This window comes from Motacilla alba, chromosome 21 (genome assembly GCF_015832195.1).
Source record: "Motacilla alba alba isolate MOTALB_02 chromosome 21, Motacilla_alba_V1.0_pri, whole genome shotgun sequence".
Lineage (NCBI taxonomy): Eukaryota > Metazoa > Chordata > Aves > Passeriformes > Motacillidae > Motacilla > Motacilla alba.
The window spans coordinates 5,067,761-5,095,414 of record NC_052036.1 but is presented as its reverse complement, the minus strand read 5'-3'; the positions used below and the strand labels follow the sequence as shown (position 1 = coordinate 5,095,414).

The window sequence follows — 27,654 nt, the reverse complement described above, 5'->3', positions numbered from 1 at the left end:
CCATTTATATATTATTTTCCACACTGTATTTGCAGTCCATACTGGCCACAGATGTAACAAAGGCTCTGCTTATCTCAACTGGGTGGGGAGCAAGGGCAGGAGAGAACAGAAACAAAACCAACCAAAACCCCAACCACACTTCAGCAATCAGATTAGACTGAAAGATATTTATTTAGAAACAACAGCTTTGGTATTTTAAAACCAAACAACCTGTAAGTCACTAGAAAGTGGGGTGTCTTCCCCCATAGCCAAAACAAGTCAATGCACAAAGTCTCAACAGGCTTAGAACAGGAAACGTGTAGATCAGCATTTCCAAGTGCATACCCAGAAAACAATTTCACTGAATTGATTTTGCACTCTACAGTCATAAAGGCTGAAACACCTGTTATGAGAACTTATCGACAGTTAAGATTGTTAGATATCGACAGTTCAACAGACTGTTACTGAAGTGGAGGAAAAATTAACATACTCCCCCTCCCCCAAGCAATAAATTACAAACTGTATACCAGAAAGGAAGTTACACTCAAGTTTTCTAGTTAACTCTCAGAAGGGAATCATAATCCTTTATTTTTCTGTAGAATTAAAAAAGAAAACCAGATCAAAATATCAAAGGTCTTAATATATCTTCAAGTATTTTCACCAAATGGATTACTCCTAGGGAACTGAACAGCTTACAGGGAAAGGGAACATCTGTTACACAAGCTTCTGGGATAAACAATTGAATCACCACACCTTCCAAGTCTCAGATTCCTGTAATAGCAAGGCACAAAAGGATTGTTGCTTTCAAAGAGTCCTCGTTCTCAGCTGCAGTATTGCCAGGTGTCTTGTGCAAATGGAGGCTGAAAGCAGGACTAAGTTCACTCGGACACGGGGATGTTCCCATTCAATTGATGGAACAGGGTGTTGTTTCAAGACCATCTATCTTGCTTACTGCTACAGATTCTGAGCTTCAGCTGGCTTCCACTTCTTCCCTGTTTCTGGAATCAAGTTCTGCATCACCTTCATTTGAAGTAGGTCCGACTGAGACGAGCAGCAGAGCTGTTTGCTCCGCAGTGCCCAGGAGGATGAGGCGTGGGTCAGCTGCGGCTGGGAGCCTCTGGGCACTTCAGCGGGCAGAGTCGGGGACAGCCACCTGCAGCAATGGTTAACAAGTCACTCGGTAAAAGGCAGAAGGCAAGGCTTGGAGATGACAAAGGCAACTGGATAGACAACAGTGAAAGGACATAATTACATCATTCCAAGGACACATTTCAGGCGCAGCTGTTACACAATTACTGACATCACCTTCTAACCCTCCCTTGCACTGCGGTTCTGATCATGATCAGAGGCTTGTAACTGCAGTTGTCTGATGGACATTTCTAGCCCACCTCTTCCTAGGTCAGTTTGTCTGGCTATGAGCACCTCCCACTCAATCTTTTATTGGATCACAGGTATTCAGACCTGCTTGGGATCAGGCTTGATCTCCAGTGCTCAAAATGACAAAACCAGTGAGCTGACAGGGAAACTTCCAGCTCACCTTAAAGACCCCTTACGTACCAGCTATCAAGTTTAGTTCAATACCTTCTGTTCAGCCTTAGCTATCCAAAACCAAATTTGATTTTATAATTTGGAATGACAGTACAATCTATAGCTAGAACTTTTCCTCTGACAGCTGTTTAACTATCATCTCCTTTTTTTTCTAAAGGAAACCTACATTTACCTCAGTTCAGCCCTCAGGAGGGAAGCCTCTGAACAGCACAACTAGCTCACACAGCAAATCCTGTCTGGTCTTGCATTTCCACTTCATATCAACACACCATCAGGAAGTCCCAGTACTAAGAGCAGAACTCACCATCTACTGTCTATTCTGTGCTAAGTTTTTACAGCAAATAAATTTTCCAAGGCAACTCAAAATAACTTGAAATTCTTTACACCCAGGTAAGATGATCTTGGAGTCTGGCTCCAGAGCTTGGAGCCAGAACCTTCAACTTACAGTAAAAAGCACTCAGTACTTTCCTTAACACAGCTTTGTATTTTGTCTGACTGGGAGAAACACCAATTCAGCATCCTCCCAAAATGATGGTGGTGTGGTTAGATGGAGGGCTGCACAGTGTCTACAATAGGAACATGTACCACAAGCCCCAGCAAGTCAGCACCTTCACCTCCAACAGCAGCCTGCCTTCGGGTGCTGCTGGGTGACACCTCTCACATTCAGAGCAGGCAGGCAGGTGTGCAGGTCTCCACACAGCAGCACAGACACGTACAGCAGCTCTCTCATGTGCTTTCTGGTGCTGAGCAACAAGAAGCAGCATCTCATGACAACTGCTGGCCTAGAAACAAGCCATGTCCTACAGTGATGTGTGGGAAAAGGACAAAGCTGTGTCTGCCTCCACCTGCAGCCTCACAAACGTCTAAGGACAGATGATGAGTTTATCTTTTCTAATGATTTTGAGCCCTACTGCTCCAATCCCTGCCCTAATCCTCCTTGCAAGAAGAGGTCACAGACTGCTTGTTTCAAGAGAGACTGAAAATCCTCACAGTCCAAGAGAGAGCCTGCCCAGGCACAGCTGACACAACATCAGGCTGACAACACTCAGTGGACAGCAGGCAGAAGCAGCAGCCTTATACCTTACTCCTGAAGAGGGGCTTGGCTCCCGGCCCACAATACTCGTTGTAGATGAGTTTGAACAGAAACAAATGAAACAAAGTAATTAAGGAGGCCACACTGAACCAGAACAGGAAGGGTAAGCCTGGGTATTGCTTGGCCATGTGTTCCTCGTGAGCCAGAATCGCTTTTAGGTGGAGTGTGTGTCTTAGGTCCTGCAAGTGGACCAAGTCTGTTGATATATAAAGCAGTGGTGTGATGGGCTGGGTCACCATGACGGGGAAGGTGTGGCCTCGTGCCTCTGAGGTGAGCTCCACAGGCTCGTTCATACAGCCTGCCTCACACGCATACAGTCTGACAGGCTTGTCCTGGAACTTCACGGACACGTGCAGGAAGGGCTTTCCTTCAGCATCCAGGAGAACAGCTAAACTGATCAAGTCCTTATTGTAATGGATGCCACGTAAGGAATAGCTGTTGTGAAGTACGTCAGGGTCGGCCTGAAACTGAAGATGGTTTTCTGTGAACTGCAGACCCCCAAAACTAAGCACCATTCCCTGCATGAGTCCGTGCACTCCAGCTGTCACGAGACCCTTGCATCCCCGTTTCTGGAGAGTCAGCTTCCACAGGTCAGAGAGCTGCAGGATCTGGGTGACACTGGTCAGCCTGGGTGGCCACAGGTTCTCGGCGTGCATGGTGGCGTGGCCGCTGAAGCAGTGGTCGGCATAGTTCAGGCTGGCCTCAATCTTCTCCCTGTCCTCACCAGCAAGGAGCGGGTCCAGCAGCGGGGCTGGCACAGTGGACAGCACGTAGTACAGGGTCATGTTGACAGTCTCACTGGATGGGGTATGTGCATCTGTGATCTTTCTCATTTCAATCCCTGCAGCAAAAGAAAACAACCAACAGTGAGAAATCAACTAGGAGGAAAAGGAGATCAAACATGCACACTGATGTTCAATACGGTGTTCTTTATGGCATTTAAGAAACCCGTGTCCATAAAACACCAAAGTGAAATGTTTCCTTGTGTTTGTCTAAGAAGATACTCTCTCTGCTACTTGGGAGTTTGGAAGCCAAGCTCCCACTAAGACAAAGCTAATTTAATATACAGATGCCTTACAGGCCTGTTGTCATGACTCTGCAAGAATTATCTGCCAAAAGACTGCAATATTTTTATAAAATAACAAGTTCTACATTATCTGGTCAGCTACCCTTTTATGTAAGACATTAAAATCTTAAGAAAAAACATCTTTGTAGAACGGCCCTTAGCCTCCATGCAGAATCTGCCTTTTATGCTATCACTAAAGGTCAACTTCATTTCCAACCGACATGCAGGGCAAACCAGTGAAGTTCCTGAAGCCACCAAAAGCAGCACACGCAGAATAATGATTATAAATGTTCTTCTATCACTTTATAAATATAGTCAGGTGTACTCCACTTTGTAAGGTAAGCTGGGTTCCAAACCAGAAACCCTGTTTTACTGTCCCACAACCTCTCAGGAAGACCAGAGCCTCTGGAGACCTTACAGCAAGCAGGACACTGAGCTTTCAGACACCCTCTAAAGTAACCCCATGAAGCTGAGCATCACTTTCCTCACCTGAAATGAACAAGTCAGACCAGGTCTGCTGGTGCTCCTGGAAAAGATCTTCCACCCCCATCTGCATCACCTCCAGCATCTCTTTCTTGGCTGCCTCCCTCAGCTTGCTGAAGGTCTCCTCCAGCTTGGACACCTCGATGGGCTCCGAGGTGTACACCACGGACAGCACAGTCTCGTCAAAGTGCGACTCGGGCGCGACCTGCACCCGGCTCACGAGTTTCTTGGCGGCTACCACCACCAGCACCACCTTGGGGCTGCCGGCCAGCAGCAGGCGGCCGGAGGAGAGCAGGAACTGCCGCTCCTCCACCTTCTCCAGGCTGGTGGTGAAGCGCCCGCCCAGCGGGGGCGCGGCGGCGGGAGCCGAAACCTCGAAGGCGGCCACCCGCACGGTGGGGTTGGCGATGCGGATGCGCTGCAGGTAGAGGTGCGGGCGGCTCCGGTGGGCCACCACCTCCTCCCGCACCGTCACGCAGTCCCCGGCGCCGGCCCCGGGCCCGGTCTGCACGCAGCGCAGCCTCCGCACGGCCCCGTCCCGCAGCGCCGCCAGCGCCGCCCGCGCCTCGCCGCGCCCGCCCAGCGCCCTCAGCCGCACCAGCGCCGGATACTCGGTGGCGAGAGCCGGGCCCGCGGCGGGCCCCGCGGGCCGCACCCACAGCCGCCCGGCGGACACGTCCAGCAGCAGGAACCCGTTGCCCGCCACCGCCAGCCCCGGGGCCCCGCTGGCCCCGGCCGGCTCCTCAGGCAGCGGCAGCGCATCGCCGCGCTGGGTCTGCTCCCGCCAGGCGCCCGAGGCCGCCTGAAGGCACAGGGCGGCGGGTCCCCAGGGCTCGGCCCCGCGCCCCCCGCCCCGCGCCCGCGCCGCGCCCAGGTACCAGTAGGCGACGAGCAACAGCACCAGCAGCAGCAGCAGGCGCCGCGCCCAGCTGCTGGACAGCAGCCCCGGCAGCCCCTTCAGCCGCTGCTGCAGCCACATGGGCGGCGGCGGCGGGGGAGCCCCGGCCCAGCCCGTCCCGGCCCCGGCCCCGCCGCTCCGGCCCTAGGCCGCCATCGCCGCCGCGCCCCGAGGCGGCTCCGCCGCGACTGGCGGCGCTGTGCAGCGCTTTGCGACTCCGCGCTTTGCGACTCCGCGCTTTGCGACACCCGCGCTCTCCGGCCCTCAGCGGGGGCTTGGCCGGGAGACGCGGCCCGGCCCGCTCGGACCGCCCCGGAACCGCCGGAACCCGGCTCCGAACCGCCCCGGAACCGCCGGGAACCGCGGCTGCCAACACCCGGAACCGCCGGAACCCGGCTCCGAACCGCCCCGGAACCGCCGGAACCCGGCTTCGAACCGCCCCGGAACCGCCGGAACCCGGCTCCGAACCGCCCCGGAACCGCTGGGAACCGCAGCTACCAAACCCCAGAACCGCCGGGAATCCCGGCTGCCAACACCCCCGGAACCCGGCTTCAAACCCCCGACTTGCAAAGCCCGGCTTCCAACCGCCCCGGCTTCCAAACTCCCCCGGCTTCAGGTCCCCGCCGGCTCCTGGCCCCTCCCGTTACCGGGACCCCTCTCGGCTCCGAGCCTCCTCAGCTCTGGGATCCCCGGCCCCGGGATCCCCGGCTTCCAAGCCCCCGTCTCCGGGCCCGCTCCCTCTGCGGTATCCGTGGGTGCCCTGCAGCAGCTCCAGCCCAGGGCTGAGGTTCCGTGTCTCCTCCCCGGGTCACTGCACCGACCGAAAAGGCCCGGAGGGGTTTTCCGTAATTCCCGTGGCAGTTTACTGGCTTACCACCGCAGAGACTATGCGGAAAAGGAAGTTCTTTCTATCAAACTGTGTCCCACTGTGTCGTAAATAGAGGAACAAACTTTCTCACGTGCCTTAGGTGTGCACAGGAAAGCTTTGTATCCGAGGCAGTGCTCGAAAGACAAAACCAGAAACACGGTTTCAAGCAAGTCAGGCAGAAACACTGTGAGTTAAAGTGAAATGTGAAATTCTCCACCGGGTTGAGGCAATGAACCAGCTCAAATAAAGGGAAACAGAGGAGACACGTTAATTTCTTCCTGCGAATGAGCTGCTTGACTGGGGGGTGGGGAGAGCACTGGGATCCCAAACGGTGGGTGAGACCCCATTCCTTGCAGGACTCAGTGGGCTGGTGGTGGCAGCTTTGAGGCTGCTGTAAGAGCAGAGCTCTGACCCTTGCAGCTTTCAGCAGCTCTCAGGAAGCTGCTGCTCTGCCTGGAGCACGTGTTGCACGTACTCACTGGAACATCTGCATTGGCAGCTGGCTCTGTTTAAGAAGACAGGCAGCCGGCTGCAGCCAGCACACAGAGCAGCACAAACACACAAAGAGGGGAAATGTGCTTGCTGGGTTGGCATAGCTGCAGAGTACAAAGCTGTCAAACAGAGACAGCCCGGGTACAGCAGCATAAACAATGAGGCATTCATGATTTGGAGTGTGCAAACCCGCTTTCGTTTTAGACTGGAGAGATTTAACTTCATTAAAATGAGAAACTTGCGGTTTTAAAAATCCATGTTGAGTTGCAGATCTCAGTCTGAGGTCTGAAGGTGAAGGATGGAACATCTATGCTGTGTCTCCTGCCTTAAACTGCTGAAGCTGCTACAGATTTATCACGGGCTTTGTCTGAGCCTGCAAAGTACTGAAGTAATCTAAAGCACTGAAGTATTCCAAAGTGAAAGTATGTTCTTTTTCTTTCTTTGATTTAGGGAAACTGGCAGCTTTGCAAAAGGAAGTTTTCTGAAATCCTCATCTTAGAGAGAACTAGGGCTGTTGGCTGGAGTGCTCATGGCTTCAGCATGACAACTGTTCTGTTTGCCTGTTAATTATGAGGGAATTCCTGCACGGGGCAGAAGGAATGGAAGGAACAGTGCTTTGGACACACTCAAGAATATTCTCAGTGAACAAACAAACAGTAATGGGAATTCTTTGGGATGATGCTGTTATGGATCATGGAGAATATCTGTTAGCTGCAGTGTAACCCTTCTAATGTGCTTGATTTTTTTTTTCCTCCTCATGCCTTCTTCTTTTGTGTTTGTTTGTTTTTAAGCTGAGCCCTGTTATATCTGTGATTTCTGTTAATTTAAAGAGATGATTTACTGACAGGCCTCACACAGGATCTGTGTCAGCAGTAACTCATCTGGAGTCCTGCAGGCTCACAAGGGTTTCCCTACATCTGAAACTTACATCCTCTGCAGTGTAGAAGTGACCATAAGGCAAATGTTAATTTTAAGATGTGTAACTTTCTAAGACAGGATTATTTTGCTTATTCTCAAGGGCAGAATGAAATAGAAAAAGATGCTCAGATAAGTGATCAGGGCTACAGCAAGAAAACCCAGCACAGGGCCACAGAGATTAAGGTAAGACTTGAAGATGTGTATGAGGCCAGAGAAAACCAGCTACCCCAGGAAACAAAACCACTGCAGATTTTGTGTTCACCAAGGAAATATGAGAGGTGACAGGTAGGAAGAAGGTATGAAGAAGGTATTTAATAAGGCTTCCAGTTTCTAGAGCTGTGCATAACATTATAATCCATTTCTGGTTTGCTTTTTATACCTAAATATCCCATAAGTGTCAGCCAGCTGCAGCCCAGCAGTAGCTGAAGCTGGCCAGAGGGTGACTCCTCCTGTACTGGTGTTTGCTCAATGTGGGGGTCCCAGCTGTGGGTTTCTCTGGGTCTGGACTGAAGGCACTTGAGACAGTAGCTCATGTTCAGACCCAGGTGTTTATTATTTCTTATCAGTGAAACAGTCTCACCACTGGGAGTTCAGCAGCTTTGCATTACAAGGCACAAAATGGCCAACAATCTCTTGTTCCAAGGTCTTTGAAGACTAAACTGCCCAATTAAGAGCTGACACCTGGATTATTTTCCCTTTTAAGTGATCCCAAAGAGCCCCAATGTGGGCTTTGCTGCCCAATTACAAAATGCCACCCAAACCCATGGAGAAGGAGGAAGAAGCAGCATGAAGAAGAAACCCAGGATGACACCCTGTGCCCTCCAGCTTGCTCCCATCCACAACACACTAAACATCCCAGAACCTCAATTTCTCCCCAAGTGACACACCTACACTGCTCTCTGTAATCTATTTCACACTTTTGTGGATTCCAGTCTATCTTGCAGTCCAGAAAACTTTCTCCGTGAATGAGGGTCACAGTCAGTGCTCCCCTGGGGGTCAGGGCACCCCAGAGCAGAGAAATATTCCCGGTGCCCTGGGTTTGCACAGCTCAATGCCTGTTTGTCCCTCTGCTCATCCACTGCCGGTGTCCCAGGGCTGTGGGTGCCCCGCAGGCAAGCCCCGCTGGATCCCGCACCCCGGGCAAAGCCGCTGCACCCTGGGAACAAACCCACGAGCTCATCTCCCCGCTCCCTCGCTTTCCACGGGTCTGGGATGAAAACCACGAGCTCATCCCGCTGTCCCCTCGCATTCCACGGGTCTGGGATCAAACCCACGAGCTCATCTCGCCCTTCCCTCGCGTTCCGCGCGGTCCCAGCGCGTCTCCCAGCCCTGGCCCGGCTGCCCTCCCGCCTCTTGCGGGGGCCGGGGCTGCCGGGAGGAGGAGCCACCGCCTCCCCGCTTCCTCCAGGGCGGGTCTGGTGCGTGGCACAGCTCCGGCAGCCCCGGTGCGTCCCGCAGGCGCCGCTGCCGCTCGGTGTCCGGGCAGAAAGTCGCCTCCATGGTGCCTCCGGCGGTGCTGCTGCTCTGGGCGGTGCTGGCGCTGCTCGGGGCGGGGGGTGGCCGTGCCTCGCCGCAGGAAGGTAAGGGGGGAATGCTCGGGGCACGGGGGGCGCCGGCAGCACGGGGAGCCGGGCTGATGGACACGGGGCACGGCCCCCCTGGGTGCCTCCGCTGGCTCCCCAGCCCTGCTCTCGCTGCCCGGCATTGCCCGAGCCCAGCCCACGGCGCAGGGTGAGCCCCTGGGCGGCACCTGGAGCCTGGGGCAGCTCACGGCTCGGAGTTTGGTGAGACAGCATCCTTTCAGCCCGGTGAAGAACTGTCGGTCCCGTGGGTTGCATCCCACCTGGGTCAGCCCCTCCTGCTTTTGAACTTGGGAGGGTCAAGATTTGGGTTACCGGAGAGCGTTTGGTTCCAGACTGGCCGCACTGTGACTCAAGATCAGAGATGCTCCTAAAATAGCATCAGTCTGTCTCCCCCCGTACACAGTCGGTAGAAGCTCTAGAGTAGCTGGTGAACAGCAGAGGATTAGGGCAGCTTCAGAATGTCAGCTGCACTGACAGAGTGGGTCATGCACTGTCACTCTGCCAAGAAGTTTGGATAATTATCTCTGCCTTCATTAGAGGAGCGGTAATTAGGAGGAGATTTCATCTTGTTGCATGTAATATTTCCCTTCACAGTGAGATTCTGGTATAACTGTCTTTATGTACATTACTTAATGCAGTTAGTGTGCATCTATGGGGTGTTGGGAGTTCCTTAGCTGTAGTGGCATAATTAAAACAAAGAATCTCTGTGCTGTCCTGCCTTCCTTGCACATCTCAAATCTTCCATGGTTTTAGTAAGGTTTTAGAATGCATTAGAGATATAAAACTGAGGGCTGGGGAAGAGAATGAGGTAAATTGGTTAGGAAGAGGAATTTGGAATTAGCTGTTTTCTGAACCATCACTTTTGGCATGGCTCAAAGAGAAAATGCTTCATCTTTCCTGCGCCTCAGCTTCCCCAGAGTAATGTGAGCTGAGAGTGATGATACCTGTCTTCTCTCTTGGATGTTCTTTTGTATCTGTGCAAAAGCTCTCAACATAGTTATTTGTAGTTGATAGAATTTTAAAAAAATCCTTTTGTAAATGTAATACAGAGATTATATTATCCACTGTTAAATTGTGCACTGGTTTTTTTTGGGTTTTTTTGTTGCTTTTTTTTCTATTTGATCCCCATATTAATGGTATTTTCTTAGACACTGTCTTAACAGGAAGTGACACAGTAAGGTTTCCCAAATCACAGCCTAAGGATAAATTCATTCCTTGTTCTAAAGTGCAGCTGCAGCTGTGCTTTCCCTGCAGACTTAGGGCAGAAATAAATAACTTTAATTTTTTTGTTACTGAACTCATCTGGTCTCTGATTTTTATTCTGTATAAAAACTTAGTTGTTTACTGAATCATTTCATTGTGATCTTGGTATCAAGGTTCCTGATCCAGTGCTTTGTTCTTACAGAATCCTTTTCATCTGTAGAGCTCTAAAACCTTCACAAAAGAGGTAAATGTCCTCTTCTATCATTCTACAGATGGAAAAACAGGGATAGCAGGATTAGCTCCTTGTTGCATAGCAGAACCAGCACTACAGTCCAGCTCCCCTGGTTCTGAGTCCAGTGCTTGCTTTGTTAACCATCATGTGTTTGTATTTTGCAGCCATGCCATTACTAAATATATTTATACAATTCCCAATTGTTAGTGTGGCCCAGGGAGCCTCTGGGCCCAGGAGGCCTGGCTTAGCAGAACAAGCTGCATTTCTACATGTGGAAATTGACTGTGATATGGGAAACAGGGATGCATCGATCTGTTTAGGGTGTTTTGAAAAGTTTGCATGTGATATTGAAAGTAAGGGAGTTTACTGCTCTGTCCTTGAAAGTATCTGTCAGCTGCTTGAGTGTTCAGCGAAATCTTTGGGAGAGAGAGGAAAGGGTTAAAGCAGAAGGAGTGGAGGCAACATAGCTCAGCACAAACTTCCAGTGCTGGGCTGAAGGAATGTCTCCTGGGATGGAAAGCTATGGCTACTGCGGAGAGTTCTTAGAACAGAAACTGAGCTTAGCGTCTCTCTGTGTCCTGCCCCACAGGGAATCAGTAACTTGGAATTCTGCTGGGGATGAGAGGGGTCTTTGTGCTGGTTTTTCATGCTCCTCTGAGTTCACAAACTGCATGGGGAGAACTTTTCTGTTGTAGAAATAGGACACTGCTTCCTGTTCTGTGTGAGCCTTTAGCACTCATCCTGTCCAGCAAACTTTTGGCAGTCAGGTCATAAACAGTGTGTGGCTTTCTTGGGATGGCTGCACGAAAATGAATTAGTGATTTTTTTGATGTGAGATGCCTGAGATTTTGGGCTGAAATAATTGCATAGCAGTCAGGATCCTTTCTTTCTTTCCTTCTTTCATTCTCTTATCATTATCATATGCTTTCTCCCCTCATGTACTAGAATTTGAGGGTTGTCTACATTCCTCTCTGACAAACCCATGCTTGTCCCCCTCTTCCTTGGCAGTATGATCCTCACCTTCTCAGAATCCATGAGCTCAGGGATCTCCCCAAAGCTGCCATGGCTTTCTGTGTGCCATCATATGGCTAGAAACGTTAATGGTTTTAACATATTCCCTGAGGATATATGTATTTTACTCATTTGTTTTTTTCCTCTGACTGGGCTGGACACAAGGCACTGGAGTGTGCTGGAGGTGCTAGATTAGGAATGCACTTCTTATGTCTAAAAATCTGCCCTTAAAAACTGCACCTATAAGGGATTCATTTTCTTTTATTTATTACTTTGTGCATATGTCTAATAAATACAATTAGGCCTGGCCTATTGATTGTTCTCAATCCCTCTTCTCTTTTTTATTCTGATGCAGGTAAAGGATTTGAGGAATTTCTTTGGTAATATCTTCTTTCTTCCTGACTTGGAGTCTTACACTTATTTTTCACTTTTGCTGCCTTTGTAAGGTCCATCTAAAACTCCAGCTTCTAGATCCTTCCTCTCTAAGACTAGACAGAATATCAGTGTGGGTACATGAGGGAGATACATCTGGTACATCCATTGAAAAAAAATCATTGTTCCAAAAAAAGCCTGCTGAGGCCAAGAAAATGTGCTTTCAGTTTTCCTGGTATTTTCTGATGTTTAAAACGGATGGCCAGAATTTGCATTTAAGCAATGTTGCCAGAGCCTATACAAATTCCTGCTTCAGCAGAACTGTTAAGGTGAGGTATAACATTTCATCATTGCAATGAGCAAAGCAGAACTTCCATGTAAAAATCATATTCCAAGGTACTACAGAAAAACTTCTGAAAGAAATCTTCAGGATTAACTTGTATCATTTTTAAGGGACTGGAAATGAAAAGCAAGTTTGGGAGGAGAATGTAAATTAAAATTATAGCACAATTAAATTCACATTGAATATGTATGAAAAACTGGAACATGCCCCAGGAGTGGAGTAGAAAATTGAAGCAGCCATGGAGAGAGAAAAATAACATTTAGTCTAATTTTGGTTTTTCTACATCCAGTCAATACTGAGTGACAAAAAAGCAGCTCTGTGGGAAACAGAAAGTCAAAACTGCATTAAATTGATGACTTTCAAATGGGCATTTTGTAGTAGTTCTATTTTTTATCTTCAAGTTTAATTTCTTCTGTCCCCTGTGTGAGAGAAGAGAATTGCATCTTTCACTAGCAGGGCAAAAAACCCACTAAATACATTTTATTTTCTTTTTTTAGCTCATACTCGGGCAATGAAATGGTATCTTTACATTATCTCTCATTTTATACCCACAATCAAGTTAGGTGTGGAACAGCAGGTTGTGGAAACCACACAAGTTGAGTATCTGTTGTGCTTTCCCCTCTGTGCAGAGAAACTGCTGGTTCTGACTGTTGCCACCAAGCAGACTGAAGGATTCCAACGGTTCAGAAGATCAGCCCAGTTCTTCAACTACAAAGTCCAGGTGATGTCCAGCAGCTTCCATGGTGGTTGGTTATTGGATTTTCAGGGAAATCCCCGATGAAGGAAGGAATGATGCATCTGACTCCATCTTATCAGAAGGCTAATTAATTACCTTATTATACTCTATTATTCTATACTATATTACACTATATTATATTACATCTAAACTGAATCTGCCAAGCACTCAACCCTGCACACACTGCCCAGAATCTCGTGGCTGTCAGCTGACAGTCCCCACACACACACACACACACACCTGGCCCTGACAGGCCAAGGAAACAAAACTCCATCACTCTGGGTAAACAATCTCCATATTGCATTCTGCTTTGGCACAAACACAGGCACAGCAAATGACAAGAATTGTTTTTCCTTTCTCTGAGGTTCAGAGAATGTGAAAACCAGAAATATTCTTGGGAAGAATTGTGCCCCTTGTTTTTCTCTATGAAGAGAAATGTGGTGACAGTTGGTCAAAGGGAATTTCAAATTGTGGAATGGATCAGACTTGGTGCCACAGTGATTAAATAAAAGCTCAAGGGAGGACGCACATCTTCTTAACTGGTTGAAAAGTACTGTGCCTGGGTCATTTCTGCAGCATCCTGAGTGTTGGCTTGGGGTAAGATCCATAACTCCTGCTCAAGGGAGCCTCATGGCGCTTGTCCATTGCACTGCCAAGACACACAGTGCAGAGCGTGCTCCGTCCCTGTGGCCAGGAGTGCTTTGTCACTGTGTCATGTGGTGACACTGATTGTCCAGCCCAGAGACTGGATCAAAGGCTGCCTAGTCCATTTGTCCTGCAGCTGTTACTTTTGCTGCGATTTGCACTGGGAGTTATCAGGACCACTAAGTTTGTGGGTTCTGGTTCTTTCCTGTGAGCCTTGCTGGGAAAGTGCCCTGTTGAGGTGACCCTGTGTGGCATTCACATTTTCTGAAAAATCCCTTCACCCAGGGTTTTTCTCCTGGGAAGCTGAGAAGCCTCAGAGAGAAAGAAAACAATTGTTGTCTCATTTGCTTCTCCTGTGTTGTCCTCACATGTGGAATGTGTTTGGAGATTGTTTACCACAGGTGATTGTTTCATTGGATTCTGTTGTGAGTTGTTTTGACTCTTTGGCCAACTGGGGCCAAGCTGTGTCAGGGCTCTGGAGAGAGTCACGAGTTTTCATTATTATCTTTTTAGCCTTCTGTAAGTATCCTTTCTGTATTCTTTAGTATAGAGTATAGCATTCTTTAATATAATATAGTATCATACAATAATAAATTAGCCTTCTGAGAACATGAAGTCAGATTCACCATTCCTTCCATTGTCTGGAGGCAATGCAAAGACAATAACCCTGTGCCTGTTGCTGTGTAGGTGCTGGGGCTGGATGAGGAGTGGAGGGGTGGAGATGACCAGCAGCCAGCTGGAGGTGGGCAGAAGGTCCGTCTCCTGAAGTCAGCTCTGAAGCAGTACGGGGATAAGCAGGACTTGATCATCCTTTTCGTAGAAAGGTAATGGCTGCAAAGAGTTTGCCATGAACTGGATCTTACAGTGGTTTGGACAGGTTCTCACTGAGAAGAAATGAACTGTGAAATCCATTTCTTTTGAAAAGTGTGTCCAGATCTCTGTTTTTTTTCCTTGAATGCTCTGTAGTTTTCTGGGAATCGCTCAGAGCTGCATCCGTGGCAGTTGGGAAGGTCTGCTCTGAGTAGGCTGATGCCAATTCCTGCATGAAGTTGATAGTGTTGTACCTGATTCTGCCACCGTGGAATTTGGCTGCCTCTATCTGCAGAGAATGAGCAGACAATTCCTATGGAACTAGGCAGGCCTTTTTACCAGAGTTATTTGTTTTATAAGGTGAGGTAGGCTGCAGCACATCCTGAGAGCCAAGAATTAGTCTCCAGAGAGGTGAAGAGAGAAAAGGATGGGTTGGAGTCTCGGTGTCTTTTCATATGCCCAGCATACAAATAAGACTACACTTTAATTAGTTGCATTACCAAAAATGTAATACTGTTAAAACAGAACTAAAAGAAAGGGATTCCCAAAGAATTAGCTGTTTCTAGAAACCTTTCTCAATGACATGGTTTTCTGACTCCATTCCTTTTGTCCTTTTTTTGTCTGTCTCTCTCCAGCTATGATGTGCTCTTTGCTTCGGGCCCCACAGAGCTGCTGAAGAAGTTCAAACAAGCCAAAAGCAAGGTGGTTTTCTCAGCAGAGAATTACATCTATCCTGACAGAAGGCTGGAAGCCAAGTATCCTCAGGTGCGAGATGGAAAGCGCTTCCTGGGTTCTGGAGGTGAGACACAGAGCTTGCTTTCAGCTTTCTCCTCCTATTTGACCTGTGGGAGAAGTGGCAAAGCAAACTGAAAGTTGATGAGTCTCTGCAGTAGCACAGGGTGTTGTGAGATTTCATGTGAGAGAAGTGAAAGTACATGTATGCAGGGATACTTCTATTTTTTGGTCATCTGGGTTGAAACACCTCTTCATAATTATTCCCACAGGCTTCATAGGTTATGCTCCAAACCTGAAGAAGCTTGTGGAGGAGTGGAAAGGACAGGATGATGACAGTGACCAGCTCTTCTATACAAACATATTCTTGGATCCAGAAAAAAGAGTAGGTGTATCTAGATTCTGGGATTCTGAAAATTTGCATTCTAGCCAGTACCCCCATTTTCTGCTATTAGCAGTTTTTATATTTAAGCATAAAATGTTAATGGGAAGAGAGGTGTCTGAAAACAAGTCCTGCTGGAGGCTCATACCACTATGTGTAGGTGCTGGTGTTTAAAGCCATTGAGTGTGCAGGAACTAACCAGCCTCCTCCCAGGGGATGTGAAACTGCAGAGTGCAGTGCTGACTTAGAGACAGCCAACCTAGCACTGGAGTACATTTTAGGAAAATGCCATGTACCATCCTACAGAAGCCTGGAATGGTCCCTGGAAGCAGCATTGTGATTCCAGCACTGTGTAGTGCACTGGCCAGACTATCCAGCCCACAGGTCATTCTGGTTCTGGTGTCCCTGCCCAGCTGTGCATTACAGAGGCCAGCCTGTCCCTGGGGACAGACCAAATGCATGGAGAGCTCAAACTGTAACAGCAATTGAATCAAGAGGAAACATTTGAAATAGGGAGCTGCTATCAGACTAGAGAGACACTTGCAATTTTTTTGCCAGCAAGGCTGGTAGAAAATTTAGAACAGCTGGACTTTCTTATTTCCCCAAATCTGAGTATGGCCTGTGGTACTTTAACATGGACAGTCCCTTTAATGTTCTCATCTGCAGATCTGGCCCTGTGCCACGCAAAGGCTGAGTAATTCCCCTGACTTGGCACTCAGACAGCGGATGTGAGCACCCTGCTGTCCTTTCCAGTCATCAGTCTTACAGATGCCTGCAGGGACACAGAATTCTGTTTGGTCAGAGCTGCATTTTAGTCCCACTCAGTCAGAGTGTGACTTGCAGGAGGGGATAAAAACAAAGATTGCTCAAGCTGATTTTGCACCTTACTGTCCTCTGGTGTTACCTGGGGTAATGCTCGGGGTCACACTTGCCCTGTGGACAGAAGGCAAGAAACTTTTCATAGCAGATGGTTTTTCTATCTGGTATTCCTGTGTATTAAATGTATTGTGGGGTTTGTATGACTGTGTGTAAGTCTACTGCATTCATATGATGCAGATTTATTGACACCCCCACAGCAGCTTTAAAAGAGGGGGAGAGGAGGTTTGCATAGTCTTGCCTAATAGAATATATTTAACTTGTTCAATAGAATATATTTAACTTGTTCTTGAAAATGGTGAATTGTCCCAGATTTGAATGAAAATTATGATTATCTAGGAATGTTTAAGGCTTCAGAGTTTGGAGAGTTTGCAAATGACTACAGGAATGGGATATATCTTCACTGAGCATAGGGTTATATGTAAAGAATGGATGCCTTTTGTGTTCTAATTAAGGTTGTTTATCTAATTATTTTAAAGGAAAATATCAACATCAGTCTAGACCACAGAAACCGGATCTTCCAAAACCTAAATGGAGCATTAGGTGAGATGGAGGAAAGAAGCTCATTTCTCCTTGGAATGCAACTTGCATGTTGCCACCAGAAATAAATTTCTGGCTGAAGGGATTGTATTTCAGAAATGGCTGTCCCCACAGAAAAAACTTTAGTGAAAGTCTCTGCCAGAGTTCTGGGATTTGTTTGCAATTCCACTGAGACCAAATACGTTCTCATTGCAATTCCTTCTCCACTTCAGGGAATGCAGGTCAGGTTTTTCATCTTACACCTCCTTGCCACTTTGATCTCCAGGCATGTCGGATTGCATTAGCCTTGGGGATTGAAACTGGGAGGGACTTCCAGTGCAAGTAATAACACAGAGCCCTGCCTAGGGCTCGCCTGTCTTTCCGCTTCAGAGCCATGCTGGAATGCCATGGGAGGTGAGAAGCAGCCAGATATGCCTGTGAGCACTCACTGATTGTACCAGGCTTCTGACCTGACCTGCTGATTGATTTTGCTAGTCCTGGCAAGAGGGATTCACTTACTTTCCTGTCAATGCTGCCTAATGTTTTCAGTCTTGCACCATTCCATCTTTATTCTGGTCAAGTAAAATGTGATAATGGCAGAGTAGTTTTTGGCTGCTGTGCTCATTATATCAGTGATACACTGCAGCTTGTATCTGTGCTAGTCTTTTTTCCAAAGGGTTTTGTAGGGTTTTGTATGGTTGTGTTGAGGCAATGTCCTCGATGATCTCTGCCAGGAGGATGGACTTCTGTGAGGGGTGACAAAGAGAGGCATCAGGTGCACAGAACACTTAGGTGAGAAGGGCCTCCCATCAATAGCTGTCCCTGTCATCAGTAGCTGCTCCTCACTGCCAGTTTTGAAAGAACCTTTCAGTATGGCTTCTGCCAACTCCCAGTCATTGTCCAGCTTCCCAGGTATCCTCCTGTTACTTCACAGGCTCATTCTGAATTATTTTTTTCTCCTTTAAAGATTTCATCTGTAGCCCTTAAACTACTTGTGCACGGTTATCCATTGCCCACACTTTTCATCTTTCAGCAGTTTTTCTGTATAAATGAGGCATTGTGCTTCTAATTATCAATAAAAGCCTTAACATGATGATAATGTCATTTCCAGATGAGATAGTCCTGAAGTTTGAAAACTCACGAGTGAGAGCAAGAAACTTGTTATATGACACTCTGCCTGTGGTGATCCATGGAAATGGACCCACCAAGGTAAGTGGACTGTCCTGAGAGAAGGATTTGGTCTGTCTTTGTTGCAAAGTGACCCTTTAGGCTCAATGGATCAGGTTACTGCCTCCACATGTCCTGACTTTCCCTGTGTACATTTACATTTGAGAAACAATAAGCAGTCCAGGCCCATAGCAGCAAGATGGACCTGGTTCAAAGACCCACATGTAGTTGGATGGTCAGGCTGTCCCGTTTTTCAGATTCTTTAGTTCATGGAGAAGGTAAACAAAGTTCAAATGTGACCCCACAGTGGGGGTGCACACAAAGAAACTCCCCTGCCCTGTAATGCATAATCTGGCAAACTTCCTTTTGCAGCTGCAGCTGAACTACCTGGGAAACTACATTCCTCAAACATGGACATTTGAGACTGGCTGCACGGTGTGTGATGAAGGTCTGCGAAGCCTCTCGGGCTTTAAGGTAAGGCTGCTATGTTTATCCAAAGCCTTCAAATCAAGTCTTACAATTGTTATGTGTCTGATGTTAAACATGGCTCACCACTGCTCTCCTCTTGTCCCTGAATGCAGGATGAGGCATTGCCAATGATCCTGATTGGCATTTTCATCGAGCAGCCCACCCCATTCCTCTCCCAGTTTTTCTTGCGGCTTCGTAACCTTCATTACCCACAGCAACGAATCCAGCTCTTCATTCACAACCATGTAAGTGAAGTTGGCTTGTGATGGTCTTAGCAAATGTTGGGAAAATGTACACCTCCTCCTCTATCCTAGGCACTTCTGCGGCCTTGGGCTGCACTTCCAGGCTGTGTAATCACAGTACTTATCTGCAATGGCACCCACAAGATTGCAATCTTATCTGCAGCGACATGCACCCAGCTGTGAACCTGTGGAAGTGGGCTTCAGAGCTGTTGGCAGGCTACTCATTTTCAGGAGCAGGAGGTTGAGTGGCCTTGATGAGCCCATCTTAAGTGTTTTTCCTTACTTTTGGAATAGGAGGAACATCACTTGATGGAGGTGGACTCTTTTGTAGAAGAGCATGGCAAAGAATATCTTGCTGTCAAAGTGATCGGACCAGATGATGAGGTGGAGAATGCTGAGGCACGTAACTTGGGCATGTAAGTGAAGAGGCCATACCTGATAGCTAGCAGAGACAGCCTGTGTCCAAACTAAGACATCTGTTTGTTCTGAGGATCATCCCTGTCAAGTGATTGCTCTTCTTTTCTCAGTCACCCTTTCAGTTTTTCTAGCATTAACTCTGATGCCCTTATATATTGGGAAAAAACCAGCTTCCATACCAGCTCACTTTGTCCAGTTTCAGAAACTAAGTTCTCACTGGTCCTTTGTTCTGACAGAAGGATAGCCCTGTATCTCCTGCCCTCATCTGTATACCCAGTCACAGAGCACAAAGGATATGCACCCCTATCTCTGAAGAGGAGGAGTGCTGTACCAAAACTAAGAATTAGTGGGAGAGATGTCTGTGATCAGGAGTTTGAGCTCAGGTGTGGATTTGGGCCAGCTGTAAATGGGAAACTCTTCAGTTTGAGCTGAAGAAACAGTTTGCTAAATGTGACTTTGGCTGTGTCTCAGTATCTGTTACTGGATACTGAATCTGATGTGCTTGTACTATGCTGGCCCTCTGGGTTGTTACATTAAAGCAAACTTCTCTGAGTGTAGGAATTCTCAGTGCTCTGTCCTTTGTCTTCCTCTGATTTAGGATATGACTTTCCTTTTCTCTGGCTGTAGGGATTTGTGCAGGAAGGATCCTGACTGTGACTATTACTTTAGCCTGGATGCTGAGGTAGTTCTGAAGAACACAGAGACTCTGAGGATCCTGATTGAACAGAACAAGTGAGTTCTTTGGTCTGAGCAATGCTTACTGGTCATCTCACATGAGGAATTCAGTGCACATCCCTGAGATGTTTAGGGAACCAGGAGAGCTCTGCCAGAGATAGGATGTTAGCCAAACACTTCTTATGCGTTTTTGTTGTTGTTGTTGTTTGTTTGTTTGTTTGTTTGTTTTTTCCCCACTGTGGTTGTAATCTGTGGATTTTAGGCAGGGGATGTAGATCATCCTTAGCTTTGTTTTTATATAGTCACTAGAACAAATCAGATTCTAACAGACCTGGTGCAGGGTGTAGTTAGAGAGAAGATTTGGACCATCTTTACCCTATCTTATGTGGCATTTCATTCCAACAGAGTTAACAAAACAGCAACTCTGTAAGTGAGGGTGTGGTGTTTGTGGGATCCCCAGGACTAGGGAAGAGATGAATCTGACTCCATGTTCTCAGAAGGTTGATTTATTTTTTTATCATATTATATTAAAAGAATGCTACACTAAAATTATACTAAAGAAAAAGAGAAAGGATACATCAGAAGGCTTAACAAGAATGAATAATAAAAACTGGTGACTGACTCAGACAGTCTGACACAGCTGGCTTTGGTTGGTCATAAAGTTAAAACAATTCACATGGAACCAATCAAACATGCACCTGTTGGTGAGCAACCTCGAGACCACACTCCAAAGCAGCAAACACAGGAAAAGATAATCAGATAATTATTGTTTTCAATCTTTTCTGAGGCTTCTTAGCTTCTCAGGAGAAAAATCCTGGGCAAAGAGGATTTTTCAGAAAATATCATGGTGACAAGGGAGGAAATCGCTCTTACAGTACTGTGGTTTGTAAATATTTTCCTTTTCTTCCTGTGGTAACATCCTTTTCCTGCAATTCCTTTTTCCTTCATGCTTCCAGGCTGGTGATTGCCCCCCTGGTCAGCCGTCACGAGAAGCTGTGGTCCAATTTCTGGGGAGCACTGAGCCCAGATGGATACTACGCCCGCTCGGAAGATTATGTGGATATTGTTCAGAAGCGGAGAGTGTGAGCGTGCAAAGAGAGCTTTTCACTGATAAAATCCCTCAAATGTAAAGCTTGCTGCAGCACATTATCATCAAACTCGTGTCCAAGAACCAGAGAGTGCAAATGTCTCTGTGTATAGGAAAGGAAAAGAAGTCTCTGCTCCCATTTGGAAGTTGCTTTATATTCTCTCCTGAGCAGAGACAAGAACATACTTGGGGCAGACTTTCTTATGATCAGAGTAAGGGTTTGAGGGTGCTGACTGCTGAAATCATCTCATTTTACTCATGTCATGTTTTCCCACCTGGGGATTATAGTTATACAGTGGGATTATATCCCACTGTAGAATCCTTAAAATCCTATAAAGTGCTGTGTAATCTCTGTCAGATCAATTTTCAGGTGGTCTTTGAATGGAAGATTCCCAAAATTGAGTTGTTGATTCATTCATATTCTTGAGGGACCCTCTTTTTTATAGGCCATTGTATGTGCAGTAAATGCTGGAAATCAGCTTATGCACTTTTGGCTGGTTCAGTTTCTTTAAATCACTGGAAAAAATATGTTGATCTCTCTGGGAAGAGATTCAAGCCACTAATTACGTCCCTAGCAAAAACACACAGTAGCAATTAATTGCTTTCCTGGTGGACTAGCATTTGTGCAGCTTAAAAGCTGTGGGCAACATAAGTGATTTTTTCTGGAATGCCAATCTCTATTGGTATGGTTTTTTCCTGCTGTTCTGAGTTGGCTCATTTAGGCAAGCCTGGCTGCTGCTGCAGTGCTGCCTGTCATCCTGTCAAGTGCAGCAGTATCTGTCTTAGTGCTATTTCAAGTCTCACTTTTCTTCTGCTGTGTTTCAGTGGGCTTTGGAATGTTCCCTACATCAGCAGCGTTTACATGGTTAGAGGCAAGGCTCTGCGCTCGGAGCTGGGCCAGGGAGATCTGTTCCACAGCGGCAGGCTGGATGCTGACATGGCTTTCTGCCACAACATTCGCAATCAGGTCAGTCGAGGAGAGAGCCTGGCACGGGGAGCTGCGTGCCAGGGTGAAGGGTACAGGATTAAGCAGCTTCAAGGCGTTCAGCTCTGCCAGGGCAGAGATAGGGTGAACTTGTACTAGTCAGTACAGTGCAGACTTTGGAACAGCATGGGATTTCTGTCTTGCTGTGAAACCATGTGTAGCCATGGACCACTAAGTGTGGATAACATTTTTGTTCCTAGGCCTTTTCATGACTGCTCTAAATGGGATTGACAGGGTAAGAAGGAAGACCCTAATCTCACAGCTGCTGCTCTCCTCTGCTTCCAGCCCTGGCTGACAGGACATAGAATTACTGTCTCTGTCTGTAACCTTTCAGAGTTTCTCATACTCTGAAAGACAACAGGAGAAAGAATGAGTAAATGAACAGCTTGGAGAACTGTCCAGTGCTTGGTTTCACAGTGGCTCTCAGAAATATGAGGCCTTTATTATTTCTCTGTGTCCTGCAGGGAGTCTTCATGTACCTGACAAACCAGCATCAGTTTGGACACATACTGTCCCTGGAGAATTACCAGACAAGTCACCTCCACAATGACCTCTGGCAAATATTCAGCAATCCCGAGGTGAGATAACCTGCATACTCAGAAGGCACAGCAATGTGGGAAGACCTGATATTAGCTTCATCACTATGGGAAGCCCAGGCTTTGTAATAATGGTGACTCTCAGGTGGGATGAGGAGCACAGGCACAAAATTTCAAGAGAACATGTTTTTGGGATTCATAACACATGGATCTTCAAAGCCTGTGAAATACTGCTTGCACGAGTGCCTGGCCTTTTATTACCTCTTTTAGCAGGGGCCCCACAGAAATTACTGGTTTGCTTGTCTTCTAATTGCAGGACTGGAGAGAAAAGTACATCCATGAAAACTACACGGCAGCTCTGAAAGGGAAATTGGTAGAAATGGTAAGAAAACATCACTCTTATCCATCAGAATGGGAAATGAGCTTTAGGACAAGGCTTTATCATCATTATTGTAATTCTCTGGAATAAGCAGTTGAACATAGGAAACATGGCCTTTAAAGTACTTTTAGAGCCAAATCATCCCAGCTCTCTTAAGTGGGAGTGGGGCACATAAATCAGAAGACAAATTTCTATCCTCAATATTTTAGTTTCCTTCCACTTACTCAGTCTGCACTCATTTTAGCCTTACTTCTTTTGCATCAAGCACCTGTCCTTGTTTCTGCTGTTCTCACCTGTCTGCTATCTGCAGCCCTGCCCAGATGTTTACTGGTTCCCCATATTCACTGACACAGCCTGTGATGAGCTGGTGGAAGAAATGGAACATTATGGCCAGTGGTCCACAGGTGACAACACGGTGAGTAAAAGCAGGAGCTCTTTTGACTTCTGGGCTACACCATTTTCTGTGCATATCTGGTGATAGCAGTGCCTCCTGTGGGAAGGCATTAGATCCTGAATTAAACCAGAAAAGTAGAGACAATATTTTGCTCCTGATTGACTCTGATTTTTCCCTGAGTCCTCTTTAGTGTCCTCTCAAGTTCCAGTATTCAGCCTCTCTGATGGTAATATTGTTTCCCTTAGGGTTTAATTATGGTTTAAAATGAGCTTTCCATCCTGCAAATTCTGATAAACAAACATCATATTTATTTGTAGTTACCAGAAACAAGTACTTTTTCATTCCTGAACTCCAAGGTTCCCATCTTTACAGGTATTTCTGTTGATTCTATTTCAGGACAGCAGGATACAAGGAGGATATGAGAACGTCCCAACTATTGACATACACATGAACCAAATTGGCTTTGAAAGAGAATGGTACAAGTTTCTTCTGGACTATATTGCACCCATCACTGAGAAGCTGTACCCAGGATACTACACCAAGGTGTGTCTGTCATATGCAGGGCACCCCAATGTCTGGGAATGATTGACATCTGACTCCATTGATTCAGAATGTTGAACAATTGCTTCATTAAAACTATATTATATTACATTATACTACAGTATATTAGAGAGATACTATACTAAGAGATACTAAAAGAATACTAAAGAAAAACCCGTGACTGTCTCCAGACAGTCAGGACACAGCTTGGACCTAATAGGCCAATTGATATAAACAACCATCACCAGAATCCAATTACTGAATCCCTTCAGGTAAACAACCTTCCTGACACATTCCACATGTGCAAAAACAGGAGCAGTGAATAGAGATAAGAATTGTTTTCTCTTTTCTTGTCTGTGCTTCTCACTGCCTTCCCAGGAAGAATCCTTGGGAAAGCTTGTGCCTGCTGCTCTCTGTAAAGGGAGCTGAGGCCACAGTATGTCCACCTTAACAGCAAAACTCATGGTCAGCTCAGCACCTCCTCCAGCTGCAGCTTTGTGACAAGAATCCTCCAGCAATACACACACTATTTCCCACTACAGAGGAACTGACCCTGCAGTGTGACCCAAGTATGTGCAGTAGGAGATATGCAATTTCTCAGTGATGCTCTTCTGCCTGATTGTTGCCTTTCTCCTTTAGCAGTGGGATGCAATTTTCAGTGTGACACCCTGCTCTGCAGCTCAGAAGCCACAGACCACTGTAGCCTTCTAACAGAGTGTGCTTTGTTCTTGTCTCTCAGACCCAGTTTGAGTTGGCCTTTGTGGTTCGCTACAAGCCTGACGAGCAGCCATCCCTGATGCCCCACCATGACGCCTCCACCTTCACCATCAACATTGCCTTGAACAGAGTTGGCATCGACTATGAGGTGAGTGTCTGCAGGGCTTCAGGAGTGCAGCACACCCCCGCAGCAGCTGAAAACCCTTCCCCGATCCACATCAGGCTTTTTGCACTAAGGATTACCATTAATGGCTGTAAGAATCCGTGCCTGGCAGGCTGTTGGGGTCCAATCCAGCTAGCTATGGACCCCAGCCCACACGATCTCACACAGGACGAAGGGCAGAAGATGAGAAGCGCTCTTCTTCACGTGGGGACAAAGTCCTATTTTATTTCCTTGATAGGAGACACCAGATCGTCCAGGTGACCCCCCCCAGGTGGAAAAAGAGTGATGCCTCATGGCAGGAGACTTTTCAACCCAGGGGAGTGGGGGGTGGAGGAAGAGGACTATAGTAGATATTTTTGCCCCAGACAAGGGGAGAGAAGATGCATATGACTCCATCTTAGCAGAAGGCTGCTAATTACTTTATTATACTCTATTATTCTATATTATATTACACTGTATTATATTACATCTAAACTGAATCTGCCACTGCGCACAACTGCCCAGAATCTTGTGGCTGTCAGCCGACAGTCCCGACACACACACACACACACACACACACACACACACACTTGGCCCTGACAGGCCAAGGAAACAAAACACCATCACTCCGGGTAAACAATCTCCATATTGCATTCTGCTTTGGCGCAAACACAGGCACAGCAAATGATAAGAATTGTTTTTCCTTTCTCTGAGGTTCAAAGAATGTGAATCTCAGAAATATTCTTGGGAAGAATTGTGCCTTGCTTTTCTCTGTGAAGAGAAATGTGGCAGAACTGCACAGAAGAGAAATGCATCAGAACACAGGAGATTCCCCAAGCACCTTGTCACATTTGCAGAAGGGATGTCAGAAGGCAGGGACCCCTTCCCCGAGGTGCTTTTTCCAAGCTGATGTGTCTCTTGTGCTCCCTCCAGGGAGGAGGCTGCCGGTTCCTGCGCTACAACTGCTCCATCCGAGCTCCGCGGAAAGGCTGGACCCTCATGCACCCAGGCCGCCTGACCCACTACCACGAGGGGCTTCCAACCACCAAAGGAACCCGCTACATCGCAGTGTCCTTCCTGGACCCCTAGAGTTCTGCTTCCCAGGAGGGAGAAGCCCTTTCCCTGGCCCTGCTCACTGCTGACTTTGAGTAGAAACAGGGAATGTTGCTGAAAGTTTTTAACGTGTTGTTCAGAGCTGTTTGGATTCAATTTTTATATGATTTTTAATATTATTTTTAATGATATTCTAAGACTCCACTGCTGGAGGACTTCACTCTCTGATACTGCAGGTAATATCTAGGAATATTGCTGTAGAAGTCCAAAGGAGATTTTGTGCCTTCATTTTTGATTCTGCTCCTCATCCACTATTTCTTGAAAGTGCTATTTACTTGAACTTTCATCAGTGATTCATTGGCTTTAAAAAAATGTTTTTTTTGGAATGGAAATCCAGCTTTTTGGAGGCAAGCTACAAGCTGGAAGCCTGTTCTCATCCACAGCATGTATAGGACTGGATGTTACACAGTAATTCCTGGACATTATTCCAAATATAAACCAATCAGGGAGCTGACTCCAGGAGTCATAACAGTTAAGTGTCACACCAAATGAAACTGAGTTGGAAGAGCCTGAAGATCATCTGATTCCTTACCTCTTTGCTGTCCTTGCAAGCAAATCACAAAGTTCAAAGCAGCAGTGGCAACATAGGTGCTCCTGGTTAGCTGAGGGAAGGTCCTCTGACGATGCTTTACCTCTGGGATTAGACTGAAGAGATAAAAGACCTCCCTACCTTGTGTTTCTCCAGAGCAGCAGGCACACCCACACAAATCCATGCCATGTCAATATGTAGATGAAATCTGAGAAAGGGAAGGCTGTGAACAGCTACATCAGTCAGGAGGGCTTCTCTGCAGAATTGTCTCTTTTCTATACCATGTTACAATAGCCAAAAGCTCTGATCAATCTCTGGATAAAAGCCCAGAGGTCCCAGTGGTCTTTGGTGGCCTCGTTCCATTTGTCAGAGATTGTTTCAATAATTTTCTTTGATGGCCCATTCACATAAGATGGAAAGAGCTGTTCTCTGGCTCTTAGAGGAAATAATTATTCAGTGTTTCTATTATTTGAGATTGAAAACCAAAACACTCCATTGCAGAAACTTCTCCAATGGGGTCCAGGCTGATAGAAAATGAGTGGCTGGGAAGTGCTGAGAGATTGTGGTGAGCCAGTAGTTGCAAAAATCTGTCTTGATTCTAACCTGTGGTTAGAGAGTGAAGGGGGAGAAACCTTTTCTGCCTGTGCCTGTGGGATACCTGCTCTGCTTATCAGACACCATTATGCCAGACTAGTGTGTTTCACAAGCAATAAATTCATAGAGTGATTGTCCTTAGGGGAGAAAAAAATTATGTGCCTTTTAGTTGTTTGTCTCCAGCTTCTGCTGCCTGATTGTCAGAGTAGAGCCCTTCTTCTGGGATGGGTCACTCTAATGAGCAGAACAGCTTTAGACAATGAAGGGGACATAAAACTTTCCTGACTGCTTTCCTTGAGCTTTTTCGGTCTGTTCTGAGGCCATACACCCACCCGCGCCCAGGAGAGAAAAGTCCAGGCAGGGGCAAGCATTTGAGAAGTAAAACTGTACTAAGTCCTGTTACGTGAAATCCAGAACTGCCTGTTACCAAACGAAGGGATTGATCACCAGTCAGAGATGTCCAAAATGTGTATTATGTATTTATTCAGCAGCAGGCTTTTTGTTTGGTTTGGGGACTTTTTGTCTTTTTTTTTTTGGGGGGGGGGGGGGGTTTGTTGTTGTTGTTTTGGGGGGTTTTGTTTTGTTTTGGGTTGTTTGTTTGTTTTGTTGGGTTTTTTGTTTGGTTTTTATGGGTTTTTTTGGTTTTTTTGGTTTTTTTTTTTTTTTTTTTTGGTTGGGGTTTTTTGTGGACTTTTTAATGGTTTTTAGTTTTTTTATTTTCGGGGTTTTTTTGTTATGTTGTTGTGTGTTTCCTCGGGCCGGTTCGGTGGTGGGCGTTAACGAGCTGTACGGTTTGAGCTCGGGATCTCGCATTAAACCCTTTCCCGTGACACGGTCTGTGGGCTCTGTTCTGAGGCGGGCCCGGGCCGCCGCCCGCCAT

At 46.8% G+C, this 27,654-nt stretch overlaps 2 protein-coding genes across 2 annotated transcripts; one reads left to right on the top strand and one right to left on the bottom strand.

The window, feature by feature from the left end:
* Positions 1-147: 147 nt before the first annotated feature.
* Positions 148-5,435, bottom strand: KIAA2013 (KIAA2013 ortholog). Its single transcript, XM_038159732.1, has 3 exons — positions 4,176-5,435; positions 2,608-3,461; positions 148-1,132 (listed from the first exon to the last, which is right to left on the bottom strand). The coding sequence occupies exons 1-3, from the start codon at positions 5,146-5,148 to the stop codon at positions 1,106-1,108; spliced, it is 1,854 nt and encodes a 617-aa protein (XP_038015660.1). The 5' UTR covers positions 5,149-5,435; the 3' UTR covers positions 148-1,105.
* Positions 5,436-8,746: 3,311 nt separating this feature from the next.
* PLOD1 (procollagen-lysine,2-oxoglutarate 5-dioxygenase 1) lies at positions 8,747-27,335 on the top strand. The gene is made up of 19 exons (XM_038159725.1): positions 8,747-8,925; positions 12,719-12,810; positions 14,158-14,294; positions 14,916-15,079; positions 15,285-15,397; positions 16,750-16,813; positions 17,901-17,998; positions 18,329-18,430; positions 18,538-18,669; positions 18,961-19,082; positions 19,711-19,815; positions 20,715-20,840; positions 21,671-21,812; positions 22,295-22,408; positions 22,683-22,748; positions 23,056-23,160; positions 23,536-23,682; positions 24,419-24,544; positions 25,472-27,335. The coding sequence occupies exons 1-19, from the start codon at positions 8,844-8,846 to the stop codon at positions 25,625-25,627; spliced, it is 2,193 nt and encodes a 730-aa protein (XP_038015653.1). The 5' UTR covers positions 8,747-8,843; the 3' UTR covers positions 25,628-27,335.
* The last annotated feature ends 319 nt before the right edge of the window (positions 27,336-27,654 follow it).